This window comes from Genypterus blacodes, unplaced genomic scaffold (genome assembly GCF_046128005.1).
Source record: "Genypterus blacodes isolate CSIRO-AG114 ecotype Tasmania unplaced genomic scaffold, CSIRO-AGI_Gbla_v1 ptg000057l_1, whole genome shotgun sequence".
Lineage (NCBI taxonomy): Eukaryota > Metazoa > Chordata > Actinopteri > Ophidiiformes > Ophidiidae > Genypterus > Genypterus blacodes.
Genome location: NW_027466869.1, coordinates 3,197,501 through 3,224,538, shown reverse-complemented (window position 1 = coordinate 3,224,538; position 27,038 = coordinate 3,197,501). Strand labels below are relative to the sequence as shown.

Genomic DNA, 27,038 nt, shown 5'->3' with positions numbered 1-27,038 from the left:
TTGACAGCGGAATGGCTCTGTTTCATGGTCCAGATCTAATGGAGAGAGACGCCCACATTTGGGTGAAGGCCAGACGCTATCGCAAAATACATATAGAAACTCTGGCAAAGCTGCTGCATACCGCCGGCCTAATTATGGGATTCCTACACACAGCAGCACAGTGCGGCGCCTTTCATATAATACACCTAAGTGGATTATAATTTTTACTGGCACAATACACAACACATAGCGCTCACATGGTGTGATTACACATTAGAACTCATTATATCACATTCATCCTCATCCACATCATTTTTAATGTCTGTTTTAATTCATTTCATCTGCATTTAAACAGGAAAATAATGCACCCGTGCATAAAAAAGGTGGTATGATCCTCAGCAAAGTTATGCAAATAAGCATCCAGACGTTTCTCATGCATAATGAAGTTAAACTAAATCAAGTCAATGGAATGAATGGTCTTAATTTCCGATGATAAAAGTGTGTATACTTATTATTCTGTAGTGAGTTTTGGAGCTTGTGAGGCTAACCTAACTCGGGCTAACTGAGTGTATTATTCATCAGTGCTGAGTGCTGACATACAGAACAATGGAGCAAACAAATGCTAATTTTGCATGAAATATGTGCTGTTGCATAAATGTTTTAACGCACATTTGTTTTTAGCATATGCTGCCATCTACTCGCGTTCTTGGCGGAAAACCACTGGCTGGACATCAAAAAGCCGCAATGGGTCTCATGTTGTGTGTTTGACAACTAAACGGCAAAGTGAGGCACTTAAACTGCACTGTGAAGGTTACACTGGGGTGACTGAGACACACACACACACAGAGAGAGAGCGAGAGAGGGAGAGAGAGAGAGAGAGAGAGAGAGAGAGAGAGAGAGAGAGAGAGAGAGAGAGAGAGAGAGAGAGAGTCCGAAAGTGACCTGCATCTCTCCTACAAACAGAGGTAGAGCAGCCGTATTGCAGTCGAACTTTATATTAATATTTTGCTGAATCTCCTGCGGTGAAGGCTGACACTCGACTCCGAGAACAGAGGCTTTGCAGAGTCAAACTGCCTGTAAAAGAACATTAAATATTGACCTAGAAGGAGAATCGTGGCCCGAATTGCAAGAAATTATTTATCATTTGCCGCATTCGATGATTTGGATGGTCTGATTGTTGTTGTTCTTCAGACCTCTGGCTTTGCACAGGATCCCCTCATTCCCCTCTGCCTGCACTGCTCTATTTCCTTTTCCTATCTCTGCGTATTTTAACGGCAACTCCAGGTGATACGTTGCTCATTGCCACCGTGGATCAATAGAGGCTTGAACCTTTGTTGTAAACTAAAAGGGATCTGATCCTATATCATACATGACAGTAAGACTCATTAATCTGTCTGAACTATAAGCAAAATGTGGGAAACCTCCTGGTGTTTTTCTGTTTCTCTGTGTTTGAAAATCCTCTGCGGTGTGAAAATCAGACTCGGAATACACAGATTGATACACATGTGAAACACTGTCAGTGCACAGGAACATGTTTGACTCTCCTTCCTCTCCACCTTCCTCTCCACTCTGCCCCTGTCAGCCCAAATCACATAACGTCTCACCCGGAGCCGAAATAATCAATTTTTAGCCTCGGTCACGGGTGACAGAATTAAACGTCGTTCCGGAGGGAAAATTTGTCTTGTTCAGCCAAAAAGTGACAGAATTGTCTACGGGTGAAATATTCCACCAGCTTCTGTTTGGACCACAAATAGAAAAATGTAAATATAGAGGTAATTAATGTGATAGTTTAATAGCTCAGCAATTGTTGAAAGTGTCCCTGGCAGTGTGAAAAACATAAATGATGTGAATGAATATTTAGTAATGCTAATAAGTGAAGCTTATTAACAGTTGTGCATAGCAGTGTATTTTAGTCTCTAACTAGAAGTAAATATCACATCCATGGTTTTAGTGTTACTGTAATGAATATGGTCACATGAATGCGCCTGTGCTTGGTATTTATTAACACACGATTCATTGGAAAGCAGATTTGAAAATGTATGGAGCGGACATTTAGTGGAGGAGTGATTTATGTCTTTCCATAAACACATTTCTCATAAAACATCATTTCCGCTGTATATTCTGCTGTAGCCGTGACATTTTCTACGCGTTTGAGCCACAGCACATTCAGCCAAAGGTTACTTTTTAAAGATGATTCTCAAGGCATTTTTCTGTTTTGCCGTTTGTTGCATAGCGGCGAGTGAACAATGACAATGATGGAAAAAGAGGGAATGACATTGGTCAGGGTCACGGGCTATTTTCATACGCATGTTATTCTGAACATGGGACACGATGGAGCGAAGCCTGGGGGCCTCCATGTGTTACGGCTGTCATTGCTCTGACCTTTTTTAAAATGAATGTTACTGTTTCGGCTCTTTTAATGAAATTACTCTTAAAAATCAATTATGCAATCTAATCCAGCCTCCTGAGTCCCCTGTTTCTCATTTTCTCAGGGTTATAAGATATTAAAAAGCTTTATTGAGGTGTATCCATTATTTTCAGCATAAATCTCCTGTAGTTGCAGAAGTAGAGCTGTGGTCCAGCATGAGCAGAGATGTGAAAAAACAAAAAGGGCAAAAAAATGAATTATCTATGAAGACTCAGATTTCCTATTTTCCCTGAATCAACACAGACTGTTGGCGTGTTGAGGATCGTGTCATCATTCATTGCTCGCACACGTCATCTGGCTCTAATGCAAAGTCTTCACCTATTTCAGCAGCGGCGCCTAAAGTAAGAAATCAATTTGTGGTGCGTCTCTCCCCCGGCTCCATCCTCAACATAAGCATGAAAACACGTTTCAGATGAAGACATACGACGCCAACAAACAAGATAATTACTATCTTTGTTTTGCTTAAATGGGATTTTTTCCCTCTAAACCGCCGCCTACTTATTTAAGTATTTTATTAATAAATTGACAAGAAGGCGTCTGAGGCCAGCAGCAACAAAAGGTGGTTACAAATAAAACATGATTATTAATTATAATGTTGTTAAATGGAAGTGAACATTAAGCCGCAGCAAATTAAAAATCCGCCCCAGAAACAAACTCATGGCAATGTTGTTTTCTGTTGTGAAAGTGATTACCACTAAAGCTCATTTTATCTAACTTAGAAGTAATTAAAGTCTAATTCTGATTTGTCCGAACGTCTCAGCAGACCGATGCATCATACTGAGCGGCGGAGGAGGAAATCACTGCAGGTTTCTTGTCCTGAATGAAGCTGCGAGTGAGGTTTTTACTCATGTGCGCTGAATTAATGTTGGCCCGTTTAATTGCTGCTAAAACTATACGAGAGAGCGTCGTTACTCTTCCCGCTGAATGAGAATAGCGTGTTGCCCCACATATCCTGCTCTTTGCATAGTTGCCAGTGAATCCTTTTTTGAAGTTGTTGCACCCAGTCTGAGAAGAAGAAATGCAGTCACAGAGAATTTGTCTGTGGCCCAGGGCAGCAGAAAACAAACTCTATGTGAACACGCAGCTTTCTGCAGAGCAAATTAGTACAGAGGAAAACACCAGCCGAAGCCCCACATGTAAACTCAAACACACAGCGTCCTCACACACTCTGCTGGGCTTTGTTGTCATGTTTGTCTTTCTCTCTGTCTCTTTTTAGCCATCTGCCCTCCTCCCAGTCTGTGTATCAGGCCTCAGTGTGTGACGGCTCATCATTTAGATTGATGTGGGTGACACAATTTAACAGTTCCAGTCATACACAAACACCAAACACACACACACACAGCTTCACACTGCAGCAGTGTTGAAGCCCCGCCTCTCATGACCAGTGAGCTCTGACTCACCCGGTCTCTCAGTTACCTGTTCCATCACCCGCTCCCTCGCCCTCTCTCCATCTCCCTCACTCTCCTCCCCACATTCACTCCCTCCTCCTCCTCTCATCCTTGACTCTGTTGCCACGGCAGCAAAACCTGACAATGAGAGAGAGAGAGAGAGAGAGAGAGAGAGAGAGAGAGGGAGACGGAGAGAGCAACTGCCATCTGAGTCATTTAATCTGCGAACTGTGTGCGTGCATGTGTGTGTGCGTGTGCGTGTGCATGTGCGTGTGTGTGTGTGTGTGTGTGCACGCATGAAGGTGGACATGTCGGGTTCGCAATTGTACATCTCCGTACCTGTTGTGTGTATATTTGATGTGTGTCGGTGTGTGTGTGTGTGTGTGTGTGTGTGTGTGTGTGTGTGTGTGTGTGTGTGTGTGTGTGTGTGAGGTGCGTGGGCCTCTAAGTGGGAGAGCTGCGTGGAGTCGGTTCATGGGTTCATCAGAGAGCGATGACAGCGTCGAAGCAAACGGTCTGCATATAGCAACACGGTTTCCGTCTCTATTTCCCGCATAAATACTTTTGTTATTTCACATCAATATAAGCCGACCAGCTGTGCGTGATTCACCGTGATGTGAAACAGAACAAACAGTACAAACAGAGCAGAGCCCAGGAATGATGTGTTACTATTGCTCTTACTGTGTGATATAATGATGCGAGTCAGTGGACAGCTGCTGTTGCACTGGCGAGCGGCCATTTGTGAACCGCGGTGACCACAGGCCGTCTGGATGCACAGGTAAGAGAGGGGAACAAACACACCGGGGAAGGAAGGATAACGAGGCACAGGTGAAACTAATCAGGGGCGGGCCAGAAAAATCACACACCAGCTTTCAGGAAGTGAACTTTTCAAGCAGCACCGTTTAGTCTGAGGGAAAACATTTTGCACGCCCCCGCTACCCGCCGCCGGTTTTGAATTAGGACGGTGCGTCACTCTCACTCAGCTGTTATTGTCTTTGCGCCCGTTGATATCAGCACTTACATTTCAAAGGCTTTGTGCCGAATGCAAATGTATCCAACTCTCCAAACAAGCCGGGGGGAGGAGAGGGGAGGAGGGGGGGGGGCGAGCGAGTTCAAGGAGGGCTTCCTAATTGAGATTAAACTGCTGCGTTTACATAAGCCACCGCCACAACAAGTGGGACCCCGTGTCGACAGCCACTGACACCGAGCTGCACATCTTTTTTAAACAGCTCCAGGGGAAAAGCGTGCACTCAGCATAACCTACACTGGATGCACATATGCATGCAGGAAGGCAATAAAATTCACAGGGACGTGGAACGAGAGGGGCAAAATTCAAAACCGGCAAATACAGAACAGCGATCCCGGTAGTGATCTTGGCGTGCGCCCGGACTCGGAATGCGGCGGCGTGTCAGAGCGGAGCGAGTAACCCGAGGGCCTCTTTGGAGAGCAGGCGAGAAGGATTTATACGCGTGTTTCCAAGAGAGAAACAACGGGTCAGAAAGCGGAGATTGAAGAGGCCTGTGAGAGCAAAAATAGAGTGATGGAAGAGAGAGGGAGAGAGGGAGAGAGAGAGTGGAGAGATCATGGAAGAGGCAGGGGTGTAGAGGTCCTGTGAAAGAGAAACAAAATGGATAGAGAGAGTGAGTGCGAAGAGACACAGCGGTGGGTGATGGTGGTGGTGGTGTGTGTGTGTGTGTGTGTGTGGGGGGGGGGGGCAGAAAGGTAGAAAAGAGAGATCAATGTGTCCTGTTAAGGGAGGACAAGGTGAAAAGCTAAAGAACAGAGAGGACGAGGAACACAGAGACAGAAAGTGTTAGATTGGATTTACCGGGTGTGGAAAGGTAACATAAACACGTACACAATCGCAAACGCATGTGGCGTCAGTGCTCGGCCTGATGGCGAGAGCATCGTTATTACACCAGTGCAGGATGTTAAAAAGAGCTCATCTGGTCTGAAATGGCCGTATTGTGTGCTCGCATGTTCATTCCTCGCTCGGGAATTACGCGCTGCTCTCACCTGGAATCGGTGTTGTTTGGATTACAGCAAATCCACCCGGTGCGATCGCTTGACCGTTGACTTTTGACCGTTGTCTGAGAAACAGAGATAGAGAAGGAAGCGGAGGAGAGGAGCGAGAGAGACGAAGCTACGTGTTTATCAACATCCATCCACTCTCTATTCTCGCTGATCTTAGACAGGGGTTGCAGGGAAACTGGACAGGGTGCAACTTTGAGTTCCCAATTCACCAGACGCATTCAAACGCCACACAGAAGGGCAGAGGGACATGTTGAAAACATGTCGTCACAGTCAGAGCGAGAGACATTTGAGCCTGAGAGGATACTTTCCAAAGCAAAGGCATAAAATAATGAACAATCCTGCTCTGGTGTCTAATAGCGTCGCTCTTAACATTAAGCAGGGAATTAATGCCAGAAATGCAATCCAATAGAGCAGCCCCGTAATGAACCAGGACCACTGTGAATCTCACAAAAACCATTAAGTGCTAACATTCGGTAGGAGATTATCCCTCCTATACAAGCGTGCAAAGATTATTTTCATTGATTCGTCTATATTTTGTGGCTTCCCGTGTAGCGTTTGCGTCAAAAAACACCACTTTTTGCACTGCACAGCACCGGGGTTCCATTTTTTATTGTGTACGCCAGCATTCTGTGGATTTAGTTTGTAGTTAGAGGAGATTTAAGATGCAGAATGTTTTCATATTCCCCATTTGCAAGATAATGGAAGCGTTTTACACCATTTTGCACTCACGCAAGCATTTTCAAACAATGTTGTCTTTGGTAGAACAACACCAGATGAATCTATCATTATTTGCTCTACATCAAACCTCATTTTTAAGCTCGGGATGCCTCAGATCCACAATCTCAGAAGCCCTAGGAGAGAATTAAACAAGAGAAAAGAATTGTGTCGCAAGAGAACAGGGGAATATTAAAACAAAAGAGGAGAGAAGAAGAGGAACAGAAGGAGGAGAGGAGAGGAGCACAGGGAGCAGAAGACGGAGAGAGAGAGAGGGAGAGAGACAGAGAGAGAGGGAGAGAGAGAGAGAGAGCGAGAGAGAGAGAGAGAGAGAGTGAGAGTGAAAAGGTGCAAAGTGAAAATGCTGCGTCAATGCCACCAGCAGGAACATGTGCAGCTGATTTGACATTAGATGCAAAGGACACAAAGGACTGAACACTTAATCCCACATAAAGCCAACCGGGGTTAGCAAAGGGGTCCATGGCATCCGTCTGTACCCGCAAACAGCTTACACACACACACACACACACACACACACACACACACACACACACACACACACACACACACACACACACACACACACACACACACACACACCAAATCATCCTCGCGGCTCATGCATATTGTCTTGGGGCTGTTGCTAACGGATTCAGCTCAGCCGGCAGCCAACAGGCCTCCTCCAGCCAACAATCACTACTAATGGCGTGGAGACGAGCGAGGGAGCGCCTCCGTCCCGTCACGTCTGTCTGTGCCGTCGACTTAAATCTGCAGCCGTTCCACTCGCAAATTCAATTACGGGAATGATTCATCCTCCCATTATGATAACTGTCAGGTTTTCATGTGTCACACAATGAGGCAGTAGCGGCGGGAAAACAAGAGATTCGCCAGACCCCCCCCCCCCCCCTCGACTTCCTCTTCCTCAACCCCTCAAGCTGCTTTCCTCCATCTGAGCACTTTTTGCCTTCCTCTGCATCCCTCTCTTCTTCTTCGTTTTCTTCTTCTTCTCTTTTCTCACCCCCCCTCCCTGTTTCGCTCATCCCGCTTCCTCTGCCTCATCCTCATCCTCATCCTCTCCCCTCATCTGTGCCTGGGGCGGCGAGCGATATAGCGATCCCTCGTTTTCTGCGTTTCACCATCCTCCCCCTCTCCTCCCTCCACCCCACTCCGGCCCTCCTCCCTGTACCACTCATCCTTCCCTCCCCCCTCTCTCCGTCTCTCTCTCTCTTTTTCTCTCTCTCTCTCTCTCTTTCTCTCTGGATAATTAAGATCTCTGATTTCACGGTTTTCTCTTTCATAAAAGGCACTGCAGACACTACGAGCAAGCAGCCAAGTCTTTCAGCACAGACACAAACAAATGAGCACACACACACACACACACACACACACATAAAATATGCGTACACACTTAGATGAATGCATGCACCAAACAGCTAAATCTCCAACAGGGATGAAAGTCTCCCTCCCTCTCTCTCTCTCTGTCTCTCTGTCTCTCTCTCTCTCTCTCTCTCTCTCTCTCTCTGTCTCTCTCTCTCTCTCTCTCTCTTCTCTCTCTCTCTCTCTCTCTCCCTCTGTCTCTGTCTCTCTCTCTCTGTCGGACATCCACACACACGCAGCCAGTCAGGATATTTATGTATTTTGTGTTTGTGTATTTCTCGGTGCTGCCGGTTGACTTACAGCAGGGTGCAGAATGAAAGAGAGTGTGTGTAGCGGCAGTGTTTCCGTACAGCACACAGACTTAGTCCGCTTGTTCCTTTCACTGCTCCGGCTCCCTGCAGACTGACTGACAACCGACTGCTACAGGGACTGAGCCGTGTACCACAGGAACAGAGCTCACACAGCAGCCACACACACACATGCATACATACACACACACACACCGGCCCGTCAGATTAAGCATAGCTCTCCCTCTGTGTGTGACTTTATCTGTTTCCTTGACTCCCTCCACCTCACTCTATCATACTCTGACTTGATTTTTCACCGCTCTCCCCTTTCTTTCTCTCTATCTCTATCTTGCTCTACCTCTCTCTTCCTGCAGAGAAACTTTCCAATCTCTTCTCTCTCTATTCAATTTTGTTCTTTTATTCCCTCAGTGTTCCCAGCCAATTCCCAGTCACGCGTTCTCCTTACTTCTATCACAGCTTTTCATCTCTTTTCTCCCCCCGCCCCCCTCCTTCTTCATGGAGTATAGACGCTGTAATCTTCTCTGTCTAATGCTGTCAATAGCCCTCAATAACAATGAAATAGCACCGGTTCCATCCCATCATTGAAGAAGGCATGGCCTCAGTCAGGATCTTATTGGTCATCATGGCAATCTGCTTCACAGTAATAGCCAATCAGATGGCTCCTGTGAAATGCAGAGCTCCCCTGACAGGTTCCCCATTGTTTTGATTGACTGCACCTGAGGGCCAGCCACTTCAGCTGGGCTCGATCAATACACCATCACACTCACACAAGGTAAGCCTGTGCCCATATATGCCCTATAATAAACACAAAGGGCAGGCGCACATGCAAACACACACACACTTGTAAGCACAGTTTCAGACCATACGCAACAAATTGAGAGAGAACACACCAGTGTGGGAAACCAGCAGAATACAACAGTAGCAGGGTTGTGCAGCACAGCAGTGTGAGGGAGCCGTGTGCCCTAGTTATCTCCCTGTGTGGTCACGGTAATCAGCTGTTTTGCGACTGCCTCTGCTGTACACCATTATACTTTCAGGAGCAAACACAAAAGATGCCCCCAGTGTGAAACTTTGCTTTCTGATTGAGTAATTATATATATCGACACCTTTAATGCGACATGCTGTGTTAAAGCTGCGAATGCCAACATCAATGATTTATCAAAAACACTGAATTAAAGACTCCCACTGGGTGCCTGGTGGTGTGTGTTGTGTCACACATACAAATTGTGGCCTCTCGCCACACAGAGCACAGCCTCTGTTCAGTTTAAGCTGCAGTGACCGTAATGAGTACAACACAGCCATCTGCACAGTATGATACACGCTGTTAGTATTACAAACATGGACGCCGCCACCTTTGACACAACAAACTAGAGAACAAGGGACGATGTAGCTCCAGGGAGGGAGAAGGGAGGGCTGGAAGAGAATAGGCAGTGAGAAAGGGGAAGTGGGGTTGATTGAAGAGGTGCGGGCTGAGATTCAAAGCAGACGGTCGCAGATTTTTAAAACCTCAAAGCAAAACATTTGCGGGAGAGGGGGGAGGGGGGAGGGGGGAGGAGGGAGCTGAAGGGAAGCGATGGGGGAGTCAGGGAGAGAGACCGACAAGACACACGACCCAGACCTCTTTGATGCGGGCACAAGTGTATGAACAAGCGCATGTCAGTCACTTGTCCCACCCCCCCTATTCACTTGTCAGGGTCAAAGGTCAGTCTTCTACCACTCCAGCGCCCTCCAGGCTGAGCTGCACGGGTCAATTGAGGGCCGTGAACTGACTCTTTAAAATGTCTGTCAGACCTGTCTACGGCTCAGACCGGTGAACCAGGGATTTGAAACAATCCCAGGTCAACAACTGCAAACAACCTCCCCCCTCCACTCCCCCTCCACTCCACCCCTGTCTGTCTGTCACCCACCACTCCTCCTCTTTCCTCTTGACCTTCATCCTTTCCTTCATCTCTCCATCCTTTCACACTAGCTTGTCATGTTGTCAGTCAGACGATGGCTGTGTCACTCCTAGTGAAGGCTGCTTAGCACCAGTGGAGCTGAGATGAAGTGTTTGGGTGTGTGTTTGGGTGTGTGTGTGTGGATGCGTATGTATGTGTGTTTGTTAGAGAGATAGAGAGAGAGAGAGAGAGAGAGAGAGGTGCTATATCTATTGGGGAAGTTATCAAAAGTAGAGTGGATGCAGTAGTTGCAGGTATATATACTTTATGATTTATGTTTGTGTGTACTTGAGGCATTTCTTGTATGGTAATGTTCTCTATGTGGTTCTCCGATGTGTGTGTATTACACTGTTTGCATTCTACCCATCTGTGTGCCACGATAGTGAACGTGTCATTGCCAAGAATAAGCGGGTGACACTATCAAACATCTGTCTTGCAACCACAATTACAGGTGCATCATCTGCATAACGTGGAGTTTTCTGATGTCATGTTCAGTGACTGTAGTGTGTTTCTGCTCCTGCAGGTGGTGGTACAGGCAGCCAGCAGACCGTTCTCCATGAGGAGCAGTAGAAGATGCCGGCTCTGCCAGCACTGCTGCTGTCAATACACTTTCTCTCCTTCCTCCTAGTCACCATGGCTCCTCGCTCCCTCAGTCAGGCCCCCATTCTCTCCTCCGTCCGCATGGGTGAGTGGCCCACTATCTTTCTATCCCAACCACACCAATCACCCGGTTGGTGCACTTCCCCCACCTGTGTCGGCCAACAGTGTTTGGTACAATAAGAGTCATATTGTACCAAACACTGTTGGCCGACACAACAACATATCTCCATTTTCAGTATCTAGGTTCACTGTCTGATCAAATATCTCTGCAGTTTGGATAGAACTCTGTAAACATAGATGAAAGATTTGAAGTCTCAATTTTTCATTTTTAACCTTGAGCTAAATTTGCATTGATAACGGAAAATCATTTTGTGTGTTTACCAACAGTCTCTAAATGAATGTCCCAGCCTGTTTTTTATTGTCTCATTCAATTATGGGTGAAAACAAGCATTTGACAGCATGAAAACCATCTTAATAACTCAATAACTTAATGATTGAATGGTTATCTGCTGTTGATCTAAGTAGTAGATTTGATTTGATAGTTATAGCAGTTTTCAACCCTGTTCTATGTTTCTGGTGGTGCAGTGATGCTTTGGTTTAAATGAGTTAGAAACCCTGCATACAACTGGGGTTATATTAGGTTGATTGCCAATTAGCAGCATTTGTCAGCCATAAAAGAGCTCTGGCACTCAAAGCAACCAACCGATCAACATAGAAGCCAAGTCGTCCGTGCCAAAGCCGCAGCTGCATCTGTCCAAAAAATTGAAAAAGCAAGATGATCTGTTATGTCAATGCAAACACTCTCGAAAATGACAACAAGATGCATGAAACACCACCGACAAAACCAACCAAACAAGATTTTAAAGACAAATATAGACATCACACTCATTGGCGGCATTTGAAGGAACTCAATGGCCATCTTTGCAAAGTCGATTACATTCACTTCTTGTTGATGTTCGCAGAGGTGCTGATTCAACTCTGTGGTAATGTCTGAGCCTGTGGCGATGTTACATTGGATTGCACTATACTGTGAGGTGTCTAATCTGTCCCTCTCAAAATAGCCCTGTGTTTATTGCACGGCCGCATTGTATGAGATTGTACCTAATATAGTGGCTGCTGTTTGTTAATGATTACGCCGCCTGCCCCTCTCTATTAGATATACAAACTAAGACATCTATTCTTAATGCATGATAGCGAGCAGTTTTCCTGCCACTTACTGGTTTGCCTCAGATCAGATCCTCTCCACACACACACACACATCCCCTCCCACACATCGGTATGGATGCTGCTGACAAACAGGCTTCTCATCCTCACTCCTCCTCATCTGTTTTGCTCTCTCCTCACACTTCCTTCCTCTCCCCGTGCCCTCCTCTACATCCCTCTCTGTCCCTTTTATTTTCGCATCATGTCTGCTTCCTCTCCTCTTCTTCCCTCCCTCACCTCTCTCTCACCCCCCCTCACTGTCTCCCTAGCGGCGATCCTGGATGACCAGTCAGTGTGTGGGCGAGGGGAGCGGCTGGCGTTGGCCCTGGCCAGGGAGAACATCAACAGTGTGATGGAGGGTCCGTCCCGAGCTCGTGTGGAGGTGGACATATATGAGCTGCAAAAAGACTCCCAGTATGACACCACCGACACAAGTGAGTCAGAGTATGATGAATCTTTAACTCGGCTGAACTCTTTGAGGTTCATATTTTATCTCTTTTATAAGGCAACTCTGTATCTGTCTCTGTATCTGTGTGTGTTTGCTTTATTCATGGCCGTGGAGGGAAATTAAACCCATCTGAGCATAAGCAGGTTCTCTGACGGGGAGCAGCAGTGTAGTTGCAACACAGCACCATGAGATGAGTCAGATCTCCCAAATAAGCTCACATTAGTAATCGGTTGTTATCTCTAAACATAAGGGACTTTATTATCATGTGGTAAAAGTGAATGGAGGAACAGAGGGAGGGAGCACCACCAGGTCACAGGGGGCTTTAATCTTCTCCACATATTAAACGTCTTGATAATAGCTGATAATACCTGATGATAATAATATTTTTGGGAGTACAAACCCTCAGATAATTATAGGACTGTGCTTCACACTTCATACTTGTAATCATTAAGTCGGTGTAGGTGTCCACACTAGTCATTAAAAAGATGGAAGATTAAATGGCGCCATCACAGAAGTGGAAGCAGCAGGGACTGTGCTGATTAGTAATCATGTCATTGGAGACAGTAATGGGCCGTTAAGCCAGTCTCATTAAAAAAGAGTGGACCAGTGCCCTTCAGTAGCAGCTGGTACTGACCACTACACACACCAAGTCCAAAACAAACCATCAAACACCTATCAGTACAGATCAGCAGCACAAACCAACATGAAGTGACATCGAATCATCAAACCATGAAATGTTACTGATATACAGAGTTAAAGCAGATGGCAGTTAGTCTGGAAAGACAGTTGGCCCTGAGGAGACAGAGGCTCCCTGCTTCCTCCTCTGATAGCTCACTGACCCTGCCACAAGCTACTGGCAAAATGTCTGTCTGTGCTTTAGGAAGGCTGTGTATATACCGCCACGCTCGGGATGTGTCTGTGTGTGTGTGTGTGTGTGTGTGTGTGTGTGTGTGTGTGTGTGTGTGTGTGTGTGTGTGTGTGTGTGTGTGTGTTAGTTAGTGTGTGTGTGTGTCTCTGTCTGTCCTTGACCAATGCGAGGAGACTCTGACCGGGTTTGTTTGCTAGAAGCATGTTTTTGGTGTCTGGATCAGAGAACTCATCATCTCAAAAGTTTCGGCTGTCTGGAGTGAGCACACACACATACAAACACACACACACAGACCCATGCAGGAACTTTAAAAAATACGCAACAATGTGGCCAGAGCTCACACACGCAGACCAATTAGATGAAGTAAATACCAGGCACGTATGTCAGAAAGGCTAGAGGGTTTCGAATTTAAGATATTGGACTCGGCCGTGTCGATGAAAATACACACAAATTACATGGGGGCTGCAGACTGCTGGGATGATCACGCTTGTGTATCTCGTGGACGCCGGTCTGCTGCAGATGTCGATTTTAACCGAGCTCCATTTTCTTTTAATTGTGTTCGGCAGGTGGACATGTGGGCCTGTCATGCTATTGATCCGTCAGTCAGACTGATCGGATCAATTACTGGTCACATGAGACGAACCGGCGCACATAAACTGTTTATGCTGACTTTTAAATCCTCCACTTATCTTACTTAACCTCAGGCGGAATTTCTGTCTCAATTGTGGATTTTTTATGTTTAAATAGTGGAACCGATCCATGATGATGTATTGAGTCATAAACAGTAGCACACTTCCCCCTCCAAGGAGATCCATAGCCGAGTGACGTAATTATATTTCATAACTAATTGCATAGATAATGTACGAGAAAAAGAGGCAAAATCTCCCCATTTTGACTTTCTGCAAAAACATTTAATCATGCAAATTGGCATTGAGATCCACCGTTAATCAAAGACCACAACCAAGCTGTTAATATTGATTTGATGTCAGACATATAATTATAGTGAAATGTCTTTAAAATCGTTAACAAATGACTAACTGTTTGAAGAAGTGAATAATAGCCGCATGGTGCGCTGCCCTGTGGTCCTTGGAGTGTTTATCTCAAAATAAATCAGAGGATAATGAGACAGAATGAGCCGCTGTGATGTTATGAGTGCTTCAGATTGAGCTGAAATCACGATGCATCCTGCTGCTGCATCTTAAACATACACATCGGTCTGCACCCCCCCCCCTTTGTCTGCTCTCAAACTGGAGCAAAGAAAAGGAAAAGGTGTGTGTGTGTCTGCATCTGCATACTCAACATTTGTGTTTTTTCCCCCTGTCTTCCTTTTCAGTGTGTCAGATTCTACCCAAAGGCGTCGTCTCTGTGATTGGTCCCGCCTCCAGCCCCGCCTCCGGCTCTACTGTCAGTCATATATGTGGCGAGAAGGAGGTGAGTTTGTGAGTGTGTGAGTGTATGAGGCGTGCACACACACACACACACACAAACACGTAGAAATGTATGCATGCGCGCCTCCTTCCCTCCGCCTTCTCACCGGGCGGCGTGATGAATGCACCTAGAGATGTGGTTTCCCTGCATATTGGATTTCTTCTCATATAATTAACTATCGTGCTCTTTTTCTGTCTGTTCTTTCTTCACTGAGTCTTTTATCCTGAGGTCTCTCTGTTCTCTGCCTCTGCTATCTTCCTTATCTCTCTTTTCACACTCTATCCTCCCTAATGGATCCTTATTCAAACTCTTTTGTGTGTCTTGTGTGTGTGTGTATGTGTGTGCGTGTGTATGTGCATGTGTGTGTATGTGTGTAGTAGGACCTAAAAAGGTGTAGGAGTTAATCACGACACATTTGCTTTCAGCGTTTTTTTTATTGCGTAGCTACTTTTTAAAACACTCCCCTCTCCTTTCCTCTCTTCTCTCCTCTCTCCTCCTCTCTCCTCCTCTCTCTACCTCTCCTCTCTTCTCCTCCCTTCCCCTCCTCCCCTCTTCTCAGATCCCTCACATAAAGATCGGCCCGGAGGAGACGCCTCGGTTGCCGTACCTCCGCTTTGCCTCCGTGACTCTGTACCCTAGCAACGAGGACCTGAGTCTGGCCATAGGAGCCATCTTACGCTCCTTCAGTTACCCCTCGGCCAGTCTGGTCTGTGCCAAGGCTGAGTGTGAGTACACATGCAGACTGTTCAATTATTGACAGAAAATCACCCCTGTGTTGATGATTGATTTCATACAGGCATCTGCTGGTTCCCTCCCCTCTCTCTGCCCCATATTTCCCATCCCTCTCTCCCTCCTCTGTGCTATGCAAATATGCGTAATATATGTAAATAAGCTCCCCCCTCTTCCTCCAAAAGCAACAACATGCCGCTTCCCTCTTGACCAGTGTGCTTCTGTTTCCTACCTTTGGGTAATTGGAACAACGCATTGGAGAAAAAAAATCAATCAGTAATGAAAATAATTAGCTCTAAGCGTTTAGGTGGGTGTAAATACTGCAGTTGTGTTCTGTGTGTGTGTGTGTGTGTGTGTGTGTGTGTGTGTGTGTGTGTGTGTGTGTGTTTGTGTGTGTGTGTGTGTGTGTGTGTGTGTGTGTGTGTGTGTGTGTGTGTGTGTGTGTGTGCTTGTGCAGATCCTTGCGTGGGCGTTTTGGCACTTTGACAGTGTTTAGGCGGATATGACTGTTTTGCTCTGCTGGACACTTATTTTAACAGTCTGGCCATTTAATTGTGTCTGTTGTCAGAGTTCAGAACTGGGCTCACACCGCAGTGTTCCTATTAGTCATCGCCCTGCTTCACACTGTCTCAGCCACCTCTGAAGGTTGTTAGTCCAATCCGATTAAACATAATGCTTTCTAATATTTCCAGAACTTGGAGGGCATTTGATTTAACTTGGCCCGGGCTACTCTGGGAGCTTTAACATCACAGGGGGATTGGACACTTAGCTACTCAGCCTTTTTTATTCTCATTTTTAAGAGCGTTATTGATTTATTATGTACACCATTATGCAGAAAACAAAGCACGGCGGCGGTGGAATTTAAGGGTGCGCCATGTTCTAAACTCTTTCCTCCGAGGGGTTTCTGGCTCTTTGTTAACTCAAACTGAAGCGTTTGACCCAACACATCAGTCAGTCAGGACGAGCAGAAAGCTGTGACATTATGGAACATCTATCAGTGCCTCCCCGCCCGTCCGTTTGTCTGTCTGTCTTCCCCGCAGCCCCTGGAGAGCAAACTGAAATCCTTGTGGGTTTGTCATTTTGCTGAAGGAAAAGAGCTTTGAAATGACATCAGACATCTTTTACAGTTTTGATCATGAGTTGAATGGGAAGATGAGAGTCTCGTCTTTCCCTCTTGTCAGAATTAGAGGCGGCAGAAAGCCTCGTTGTTACCGCTCGGCTGAAAAGATGCAGTGTCGCTGGTGGAGAGACGGATGTGTGTGTGTGTGTCTGTGTGTGTGTGTGTGTGTGTGTGTGTGTGTAATATATTTGGCTTGAAGGTGATCTTTACAAGGTTATCGCACTCACAGAGTCTGACCCACTTGGCTGCGCTATCTATCGCCATGGAGCTGGTTGCTATGGCTGCAGAATAGGTGCTAGCTGCCACTCAAAAGGCTTGTTGCACTCCTGGAGCGGATGTGTGTGTGTGTGTGTTTGTGTGGCACAGTGTGTGTTTTTCAAAATATATCTATTGTGTACATATACGTGCATTTATTCGGTGGTGTATAGATAAACCTTTGGCCTGTGTTTGTATGTGCGTGTGTGTGTGTGTGTGTGTTGCTGATGCTGCTGAGGCTCAACATCACACAGTGTTTACCACCAGTCTGCTTGATTTATTTATCTTGTTTACCCCGGCTTGAAGTGATGTGAAGTTGGCGTCCTCTGTTTTTCTGTGAGGTGATCGACGCGCACAATTGCACATGCTGATCACACACACCGTGAACTCGCCCTAATTATGCGACGTATTAAAGGATCTGCCATGTTTTGAGGGCACCAGAGCCGATTTTCAGCGGTATTAACTCGAGCCATTCAACCCTCTTTAGCGTGGGCAAGCAGCCGCTGCCGTGACACGCTGTTAAACGGGCAGCGAGCGGGAGATTTGGGGGTCATTCCTGATGTATCCGTCTCCCGCTACGCCCAGGTCACAATGCTTCGGCTGAGCGTAATTCCATTATGCGGTTTTCACGAGATGGATGAAGTGGAGGGGAGAGAGAGAGAGAGAGAGAGAGAGAGAGAGAGAGAGGGAGAGGGAGAGGGGACGTCGGATAAAGATGGAGAGCAGGGAACCAGAGCGTGCAGGCGACAGCGGCGAGGTTAGAGCCAAGAGAGGGGAAAAGAGGTGAAAGAGAGGTAGAATGAAAGAGAAAAGAGGAGAGAGAGGAAGCTGTAAAGTGCATCGATCCCCCCCCACCCCCCCCACACACACACCCACCGCCCCTTCCTCAAACTAATTAAAGTTTTGGCCTGGTTCAGTGATTACCCCACTGCTTACAGAGGCTTTCTCCTGCTGAAGGGCCCTGTGTGTGTGCTGCCTCCCTCCTCCTCCTCCTCCTCCTCCTCCTCCTTCCTCCTCCCTCCCTCCCTCCCTCCCCCAGCTGCCTGTCCCACCGTTTATTTACATAGCTGGCGGTGCTTTACTATGGAATTACAATTAGGAAGCGGCAGGCTTAGACTATCTACCCAGACTATCCAGTAAAGCCTCACTCAGTGCAGTATGTCAAGTGAGTCTTCACCGCCATTGGTTACACTTACAGTCCAGAGGAATTCATTAAAGCAGGTCGGTCGTCTCAAGAGTTCCAATCTGTCTGCTGCTGCACTCAGTTCTACTCCGCTTTCTGTGTTTTAGCACAAATCCATCTAGCCTTGCACCGTCCACCCAAACCTTTTTGTCCAATCTTGGTCACTGAAAGTTAAGTTTAGTTTAGAAGTTGGCATTTATCAGGAATGTAGTTTGTAGACTAGAACACAATCCACTGCTCTGTTTCATCTGGATTCCCTAATAGAACCTTGTTGTGGTCTAATGACTTTAACACCTTGCAAGATCTGCTTTCTTTAGGTGCTACTTTACCTTGTGACCCCCTGCATGTACAGTACGTGTGTCCCCAGAGCAATCCATGGAAAATCCAGATGTTTGAAGGTCAAATGTTATAGGCAATGGTGAAGATGTTTGTGTCTACCTAAATGTATATCTTCATGTTGGGCTAAACATTTAGACGCTTTTTCAATGTGTTCTATGGATCCATTTGTCCATTCTATTAACTTTGGTTCTGCTGTGTCTGCTAAGTGAAGGCCAAACATCTCTAAACACCTCTTACATCAAAACTACATCAGTGACCTGGATCAGCCTTTCGGGAAAAGTCATAAAATGTGGAGAAATCGCCTGAATCTGACTTTAATGTTGTTGTTTTGGCCTAATAATTCAAACGTGTTTGTCACAAAGGTTTCACTTTGAGTGAATTGACTAAACATGACAAATAGCAAAGCGGGCACAGAGAGATGAAACGGCAGGAGGATCACTGTGAGGCTTATTGTTATTGAGTCATCATTGTTATTGAATGCGGACATGTTGCAAACTTGATATTAAATGATATTTCATTTCCTGGGCATTTAGAGAAACCATCGATCACGCATTGTAAGATGACATAAGTATACGACCATCCTGCAATAAATCAGCATTTTCACCGGTCCTGCAAAGATTACATTTTGGAAATATGAGTGGTGCACGCTGATATAGACGCTGATTTGTGGTCCGGCTGTGCCTCAGGCCTGCTGAGATTGGAGGAACTGGTGCGCCGCTTCCTCATCTCCAGGGAGACGCTGTCAATCAGGATGCTGGATGACAACCTGGACCCCACGCCGCTGCTGAAGGAGATCCGTGACGACAAGGTGGCAACCATCATCATTGACGCCAATGCCTCCGTCTCCTATCTCATCCTGAAGAAGGTCAGGCCTCAACCGCCGTTACTCTCCTCAGTCGCCCACACACATACAGGGAAACATCGCTTTGCATACAGTACACACAGTGACACCCAGGGGGGCTATGCATTGCATCTTTTATGTAATGTACCTAATTCGGGTTACAGTCATCAAGGGCGCACAGGGGCTTATCACCTGTAAAGCAATAAAACAACAACTCCCAGGCTACAGAACGGTTGTTGTCACAGAATTAACATCTATTTTTACCCGACGTGCCCTCTGGAAGAGCAGAGCAAGTGGTATTTATTCATGTCTGGGAGCGTCAGTCACTCACTATTCGGGAAACTTTTTCTTTCTTTTCCTCCCCTCCCTGGGTGCAGATGTTACAGAGGCTTGTTGTGATTCATGTTACGGCCTGTAACGCCGATAGCCAGCGTGGTGACTCAGAGCTCTGCTGCGTGCAGGATGTTTTCAGAGCGGCTGTCTGCCCTCAGCAAAATGTCCTGGTGTTAGGCTGATGATGTGAAACTGTGATTAACGTATGCTCGCTCGCTCGCTCTCCCTCTCTCTCTCTTTCTCTTTCTCTCTCCCCCTCCTCACACATTTTCCTCCCCCTCTTTGTCCCCCATCTGTCTCTTTCACTCCTTGTCTCCTCACCTCCCCCTTCCGTCCTGTCTCTCTCTCTGTGTCTCTGTGTCTCTGTGTCTCCGTCTCTCTCTCTCTCTCTCTCTCTCTCTCTCTCTCTCCCTCTGCTGTCTCTCCACATCTCGCTTCTTCCTTCCTCCCACCTTCCCTGTTGCATTGTGTCGATGTTCTCATCTCGTTCCCTGTCTTTTGTCCTGCAGGCATCAGAGCTGGGGATGACATCAGCGTTTTACAAGTACATCCTCACCACCATGGTAAGAGCGAACTTTCTACCTCCGTCCTATCCCTCCATTTTGACTCCCCTCCCAGCTCCTCCATCTTCCTTCCTCTTGCCAGCCGTTGCAAAACACACCAAGGCAGAGCGAGTGTCAGATAAAGGACAAATGAGAAGAATACAGAGGAAAAGGCAATGAGGGATGGGGGAGAGAAGTGATACACAAAAGACGCGGAGATGAAGAGGAAGGTGGCAAAAACAAAAGAAAATGAAAACATGTCTGAGGTGAAGGGGATGACAGACGTGACGTGCCCTTATCTTTGTGCCACCCGCCACTCTCTCTCTGTGCCTCGGCTGTTTTCATCTGCCTCTTTGATTTACTCGCTTTCCTTTCTTCTGTCTGAGTCGTGTGTCACTTTCTCCCTCCTCGTCCCCCCCCTCGTCCCCCCCTCGTCCCCCCCCTGTCCCCCCGTCTGCTCTGTGTATGTGCCGTGTCTTCGCACGCTTTAAGACGCCAGCTCAGGTGTTTGTTGCCTCTGTGCAAAGCTTACTGGAGTTTTTCCATCACCTTCCGTTTCCTCTCTCCATCTGCTGTTTCTATCTGTCAATATTGTTCTCACCCGGTCTCTCTCTCTCTCTCTCTCTCTCTCGCTCCGTCACAGATTAGATGTTGTCACTTCTTGTAGGTTCTCCTCCTCCTCCTGCTCCACCGTCGCCTGATTCTTCTCCCGTGCTGAGATTTGATATTGTCGCATGTCACTCATCGTCCTCTCCCCCCTCCTCTCCCTCTCCCCCCTCCCCCCTCCCGCTGATCTCTAGGATTTCCCTCTGCTGAGACTGGATGACGTCGTGGATGAGCAGTCCAACATTGTGGGCTTCTCCATGTTTAACACCACCCATCCCTTCTATCTGGAGTTCATCCGGAGCCTCAACCTTTCTTGGAGGGAGGGTTGTGACCTCACTTACCCCGGCCCTGCAGTCAGTCCCACACACACACACACACTCAAACACAAACATAAACACACTCTCCCAATTGCACATGGTTACGCACATTCAGAAAGTGATTTAAAGGTGTTGTTTATATGCTAAATAACATTAAGCATGCTTTATTCCTCGCACTGATTCATCGTGCAGTTAAAGAGATTCAGCTGGCTTCTGCTTTGTAGTTAATGACTATTGATGTTTCCTTCTGTGTTTCCTCCCCACTGCTTCACTCAAACCTCTGACCCCCCCTCTTCCCCCTTCTCTGATCATGTTTTCTCTGCCTCCCTCCATCCCTCTTAACCGTTCCGTCCTCTTGTGCTCACACTTCTCCGCTCATCCTTCTCCCATGTCCTTTCCCTTTCATTCTGTGTTCGCCCTTCCGCCTTATCCCCCTCCCCCCCTCCCCCTGTTCTCCCCCTCCCCGCCTCCCCCCCTGTTCTCCCTTCCACAGCTCTCGTCAGCCCTGATGTTTGATGCGGTGCATGTGGTGGTGGGAGCCGTGAGGGAATTGAACCGCAGTCAGGAAATCGGAGTGAAGCCTCTCAGCTGCACCTCGCCTCAGATCTGGCAGCACGGGACCAGTCTCATGAACTACCTGCGCATGGTAGCTATACATGCTTAGATTCATGCACACACATACATGGTGCATGACACAGGCAGTGGTAGACAGTGTGCCTGGAAGCCGTACTTGAGTAAAAGTTGAAATATCTTCTAAAAAATGATTTTGTTAAGAGGAAAGTTCACACATTACAAGAAATACTTCAAAGTAAAAGCAAAAATAATTTCTAGTTAGTCACCGTTGTTGCGTTTGTACCTTGTGAATCACTTCACACGTCTTAAAGACAAAAGCAGCACATGTTCAGATGAAGAACAGCAGTCAACAATCTCAGCAATCACTTCAATCAAACCCTTTCTACCTCATCTCTACTAAGATGAACTCTTCAAAAGATCAAGGTTCTCCACCCACAAACTACTGCAGCAATATGATGCAATCATAGGAGTGTGAGGGCCACTGCTAGAAAAAAAGTATAAAATATGAGAATGAAATGAGAGTTTCAGGATAAAGTTATAAAATTTGGGGGAAAAAGTTGAAATGTCAGGAGAATGCAGCTGTAATGTACTGAGACTTCAAAGTAAACAGTCGAGCCTGAAGACAAAGGTGTGAATGTTCCAGTGCTTCTAATAACCTGCTGTCAAGTGTTTCCTTATTTGAGAAATAAGCTTCAGCAGAGGCTCCATGTCTTTCATTTTGACACACAAGCTGTTATTGCTACTAAACCTACAATCTGCAACTTTTCCCCTCTAAATATTACAACTTTGTCTCCTATTTATATTATTTTCATCAAACTTGTATCTATTTTATCCATAGTTTTGACAAAATGAGTGAAGTAAATGTATGTCAAATATAAATAATAAATGAAAGCAATTGCAGAAATACGAATACACCACTCAATTACAAATTCTCCCAAACATACATTACATTCATCCTTTACTACATTACATACATACTTGCTGGCTCAGACATGATCTATGGTTGCATCTCAGTTTCTTCTCCACACATTCTCAGTCCAGCTCCTTCATCCTTCGTCTCGCCTGCATGTATGTAACCACTCGTTATTTCTTTGTCATCTCTCATTTCTGGTAGTTTGTGTTTCTGTCATCGATGACCTGTCATCATGGCGGCCGGACGTCCATCTCTCATTGTCTCTGCGCCGCCGGCCCAACATCTGTCTTTGTTAGTCAACATCAGCGCGTGCTCCATCTCCACATCGTGCCATTCATCTTAGCTCGGGCCCACCGCACCTGCACCTGGCCTCGGAGTGTTGGAGTGGATCTGTGAGGTGGAGTTCTGAGTCTTATTAAGGAGCTGTCGCTTCTCTCTGCTGCTCTATCTGAGCCTCTCTCAGTCACCCTCCACTTGTCCCTCCTCGTCTAGGCTCAGCACACACTTCTCATTGTGTCCTTGCTCTGTCTTTGTCTGTTCTCTTTTCATAATCTAGAGATAGTATCTACAAAGAGAGCAAATGTTTTTACAGAAGCCTCTCCTCTCCTCTCCTCTCCTCTCCTCTCCTCGCCCTGCAGGTTGAGTATGATGGTCTAACTGGCCGTGTGGAGTTCAACAGTAAAGGTCAGAGGACCAACTACACCCTGCGGATCCTGGAGAAACACAGAGGAGGACACAAAGAGGTGGGCCGGTCATCTGATATTATGCAGTCATGTTTCAGGTCAGCCATGTGAATTGGCAAAGCCTGGGGAGGCGTTTAACACGGAGGTCAGCATCACCACAGACCTCCCTCATCCCAACCAAATGTTTTTACTTAGTGGAATTGGTTTAATGAATCCCATGCAGTTCTGCTGTCTCCAACCTGCAATCAAGATCATAATTATAATGTTGCTACAAATGTTTAATGCCATTGGTTTAACTCTCTGAACCATGAATGACTTTAGTTTACCCCGTGAGCTGAATCCCAACAGTGATATGAACTCCATGCTTCCCGCTCTGCCCTCTGTCTCGTGACCTTCCCTTGACAAATTATTTGAACCGCTGATCAGGCTAGAAGTATTTAAAACATAGTGTGAAACCAAAAGGAAATGCAAGAATGGAAGAAATCAAATACAAGATTTATTGAAGTGTAAGTGCTGCAGGTTCAAGCTGAGACATTTGCGTCACCTTAATAGTTCTCAGTGAGGTTTAGTATAGGCTAACTGCCTTTCATGTTAACATTATATTTCACCTGATTACCATAGCAACACTTGCGGGGAGAGTCAGGTTACGGTAATTACCATTTTATCTCTGCACGGTGCATAGCAGGACCTCCACTGAAGGCAGAAAGTGGCAGATCACAGAAAAAAAAGACCACGGCGAAATGTCAGAGTGGGGGAAAAAAAAGTGTCACAGAAACAGCTGTGATTCTGTCTGAGGAGTTGTTACCTCTAATCTGACCTACTGAAGGATGTACAGTATTATCTCCCCAAGAAATTCCTCTGCAGGCTTCAGTTCCACCCCTGCACACCGTTTAGGCCATAATCACACACTTATGTACCTTAACTGACTTTATTGTCTCAATAAAATGGAAATATGTGAGCTGCTTCTCATGCCATTAAGAAGATGTTAGAAGAAGTAAAAACACGGCAGTGAAAAGATGATCATGGATGCTTTTCATTAGCATATTTGCTATCTTGTGTGGGCTCTTCGCTGCACTTGTAAACAGCAGCTTTTTACTGCAGGTATATGGCTCCGATGGGAGCAATTAAATACATTCAGATACAGTATCTAATTGTATGGATGCCACTGCAAGGAATGAAAATATTTAACACGCAAAAGTGCTAATTTGAAAGGTTGAATATAATCGCTGCTAGCTGGTGTGTAGCCTGCTAGAACAGGAGACAGTTGCAGGGGAATTACAGTTTAACAATGCATAAATGTATCTCTTACTTATCTCTTACAGATCGGAATCTGGTACTCTAACAACACTCTGGTCATGAACTCCACCAGTCTGGATATTAATGTCTCAGAGACGCTGGCAAACAAGACCCTGGTAGTCACCACCATACTGGTAAGGCCACATTTAGCTTCTTCACCGCCATGCTGTGAACGTCAGAGTTGTTATGGTGTTGCTGCTCAGGCTGCAGCAGCTCATGCTGGGTTGTTGTCCGCGTCTACTAATTTTCCTGTCAGTGCGGCTGACTGATGGAGCTCTGACAGAGATGTATCACTTATCTCAAACTGGTAAACTCCTGTTCTGCTGATGATATCTGGCTCGTGAGAAATGTCGTCAATAAATCGACCAATCCCTGGTGCCGCTGCTGCTTCATCATCCTCAGGTTGACACAGATGATTTCAAACACCTGATGGACACAATACAACATCACAGGCTATTCTTTGAAGCCCTTTTCAGATTGAAAATGCAATTTGAAAGAGTGCAATTTCACAAATGATTATCTTCTGCGTCAGAGTTTTTCATTTTAGTTTCAACACAATGATGAATGTGTGAGTGAATGAACTGTATGTAGATGATTGGACAGAATTAATGAAGCAGGATTTTGCACTTCAGAGACAGAAGTACATCAAGAGCCGCTGTTAATATTTGGATCAATTGAATATGAGTCATTTCTCTCTACTACATTCTCCTCAAAGAGCATTATGTTTTATTAAAAAGGAGAAAAAGAGACAGAAATCATTTGCCACTGGGGAAAAAAGGGTTTCCACAAAATGAACATGTGTATTAATTATTTTCAGGTTGTTTTCCAATCATAGATCTCTGTTCAGTCAAACTGGATTGGACTCACTCTGTGTTTTCCGCTGTGCTCTCAGGAAAACCCATATGTGATGCGCAAAGACAACTACCAGGACTTCCAGGGCAACGACCAGTATGAGGGCTTCTGCGTCGACATGCTGAGAGAGCTGGCAGACATCTTGAAATTCTCCTTCAAGATCAAGCTGGTGGATGATGGACTGTATGGAGCGCCAGAGCCCAATGGCTCTTGGACGGGCATGGTTGGAGAGCTAATCAACAGGGTGAGTACTTGCTCTCTATCTCTCTCTGTCTCTTTGTGTGTAATAATGACTTTCTTTCTCTCTCTGTCTCGCTCACACACACACACACGCACACTAGAAACACAGAAAAATGCACAAACACACACACACACACATACACACACAGTAGCCCCAAACATCAACTCTGCTGTAACTCCCCATGTCTCAAATTACTCTCAGAGGGGAGAACGATTCTTATCTAGGACAAAAGCCGACTAGATAATTCCCCAAAAGAGAGTCGAGGTGCCGAAAATTGTCTGCAACATCTTTGGCTTGCTGAAATGTGCCTGTGTCAGCCTCACCTCCGCCCCGGCACTTCCTCGCGGTCCAGCTCCAGACTGCGTGTGACAGACTCTCTGGTTGAAGGAGGCTAATGAGAGGCCCTCTCTCTGCTTAATTACCATACGGTACACTTCAATTACCAGGCTGTGGTCCCCGTGTGGGCCCCTTCCACGCTGGTGCTCCCCGGCTCTCCGCGCTTGCTCTCCCTGCTGCCCTCCCTACTGCCTGATCACTCAACTCTAATTAGCAGCCCATGTTCATCAATTAGCTTTTAATGGAGGAGATGGAGGCGAGGCAGAGCAACCGGAGACCTGCAAGGTTTTATGCAGGTGGAAAGACCAACCACCCTTTACTTGCTTGCAATTAGCCTCATTTGGGATGGTGAATAATGTGTGTGTGTGTGTGTGTGTGTGTGTGTGTGTGTGTGTGTGTGTGAGAGAGAGCATGTATTAGAGCGGTGTGTATTTGCATGTTTCAGCCATTGCCTCTTCAAGTGGGCAGTCAGTTCTCATCTGAAGTGCGTTTCTCTTTTAGGGCTGTTATCTGACCACTTGTATCCCTCTCTCTCTCTCTCTCTCTCTCTCTCTCTCTCTCTCTCTCTCTGCCTACCTATCTTCGCCCTGCAGAAAGCCGACCTGGCCGTCGCAGGCTTCACCATCACGTCGGAGAGAGAGAAAGTTATTGACTTTTCTAAGCCGTTCATGACCCTGGGGATCAGCATCTTGTACCGTGTTCACCTGGTGAGGGTGTTATCTGTAGGGCTGTGGAATGCCCGCTGGGTGATACTGACTGGAAAGCTTAGTATTGAATTCCATTTTTCTGTTTGGACAGGGTCACATACATCAAACAGTAGGAAGCAGACTGCTTGCAACCCCTTGTTTTTGAAGCTTGGATGGTGGCGTTGTAGCAATATGACGCCTGCTGCAGCCACTCTGTGATTATACTGACATTTATAGGTTTAATTGAACTAACTCAACAGGTTTTGCTGGGTAACAGCGACAGCTTTACATTGCTAATGAGCTTTTGGTTTCAACCCAAGTAAGCTTCAGCAGGAGGCATTGTGAAACGGAGCATTTATGGATTGTAGCATTAGCGCATCAAAGCACTGCAGATATCCGGCTGAGTGCAGTGAGGAACACTGCCCCCCTGTGGTGCAGAGGCAGCATCCCCTTTGACCATTGAAACATGACATCACTCTGC

General features: G+C 46.3%; 1 protein-coding gene across 1 annotated transcript in view; it reads left to right on the top strand.

The window, feature by feature from the left end:
• Positions 1–10,738: 10,738 nt before the first annotated feature.
• Positions 10,739–27,038, top strand: part of grik5 (glutamate receptor, ionotropic, kainate 5) — a 24,683-nt gene continuing 8,383 nt past the window's right edge. The window contains exons 1-12 of the mRNA XM_076152715.1: positions 10,739–10,850; positions 12,238–12,402; positions 14,618–14,715; positions 15,272–15,437; positions 19,025–19,203; positions 20,022–20,075; positions 20,855–21,013; positions 21,471–21,623; positions 23,102–23,206; positions 24,469–24,576; positions 25,335–25,538; positions 26,465–26,578. Coding sequence (XP_076008830.1) covers positions 10,739–10,850; positions 12,238–12,402; positions 14,618–14,715; positions 15,272–15,437; positions 19,025–19,203; positions 20,022–20,075; positions 20,855–21,013; positions 21,471–21,623; positions 23,102–23,206; positions 24,469–24,576; positions 25,335–25,538; positions 26,465–26,578 — 1,617 coding nt within the window. The remainder of the gene's footprint in view (positions 10,851–12,237; positions 12,403–14,617; positions 14,716–15,271; positions 15,438–19,024; positions 19,204–20,021; positions 20,076–20,854; positions 21,014–21,470; positions 21,624–23,101; positions 23,207–24,468; positions 24,577–25,334; positions 25,539–26,464; positions 26,579–27,038) is intronic.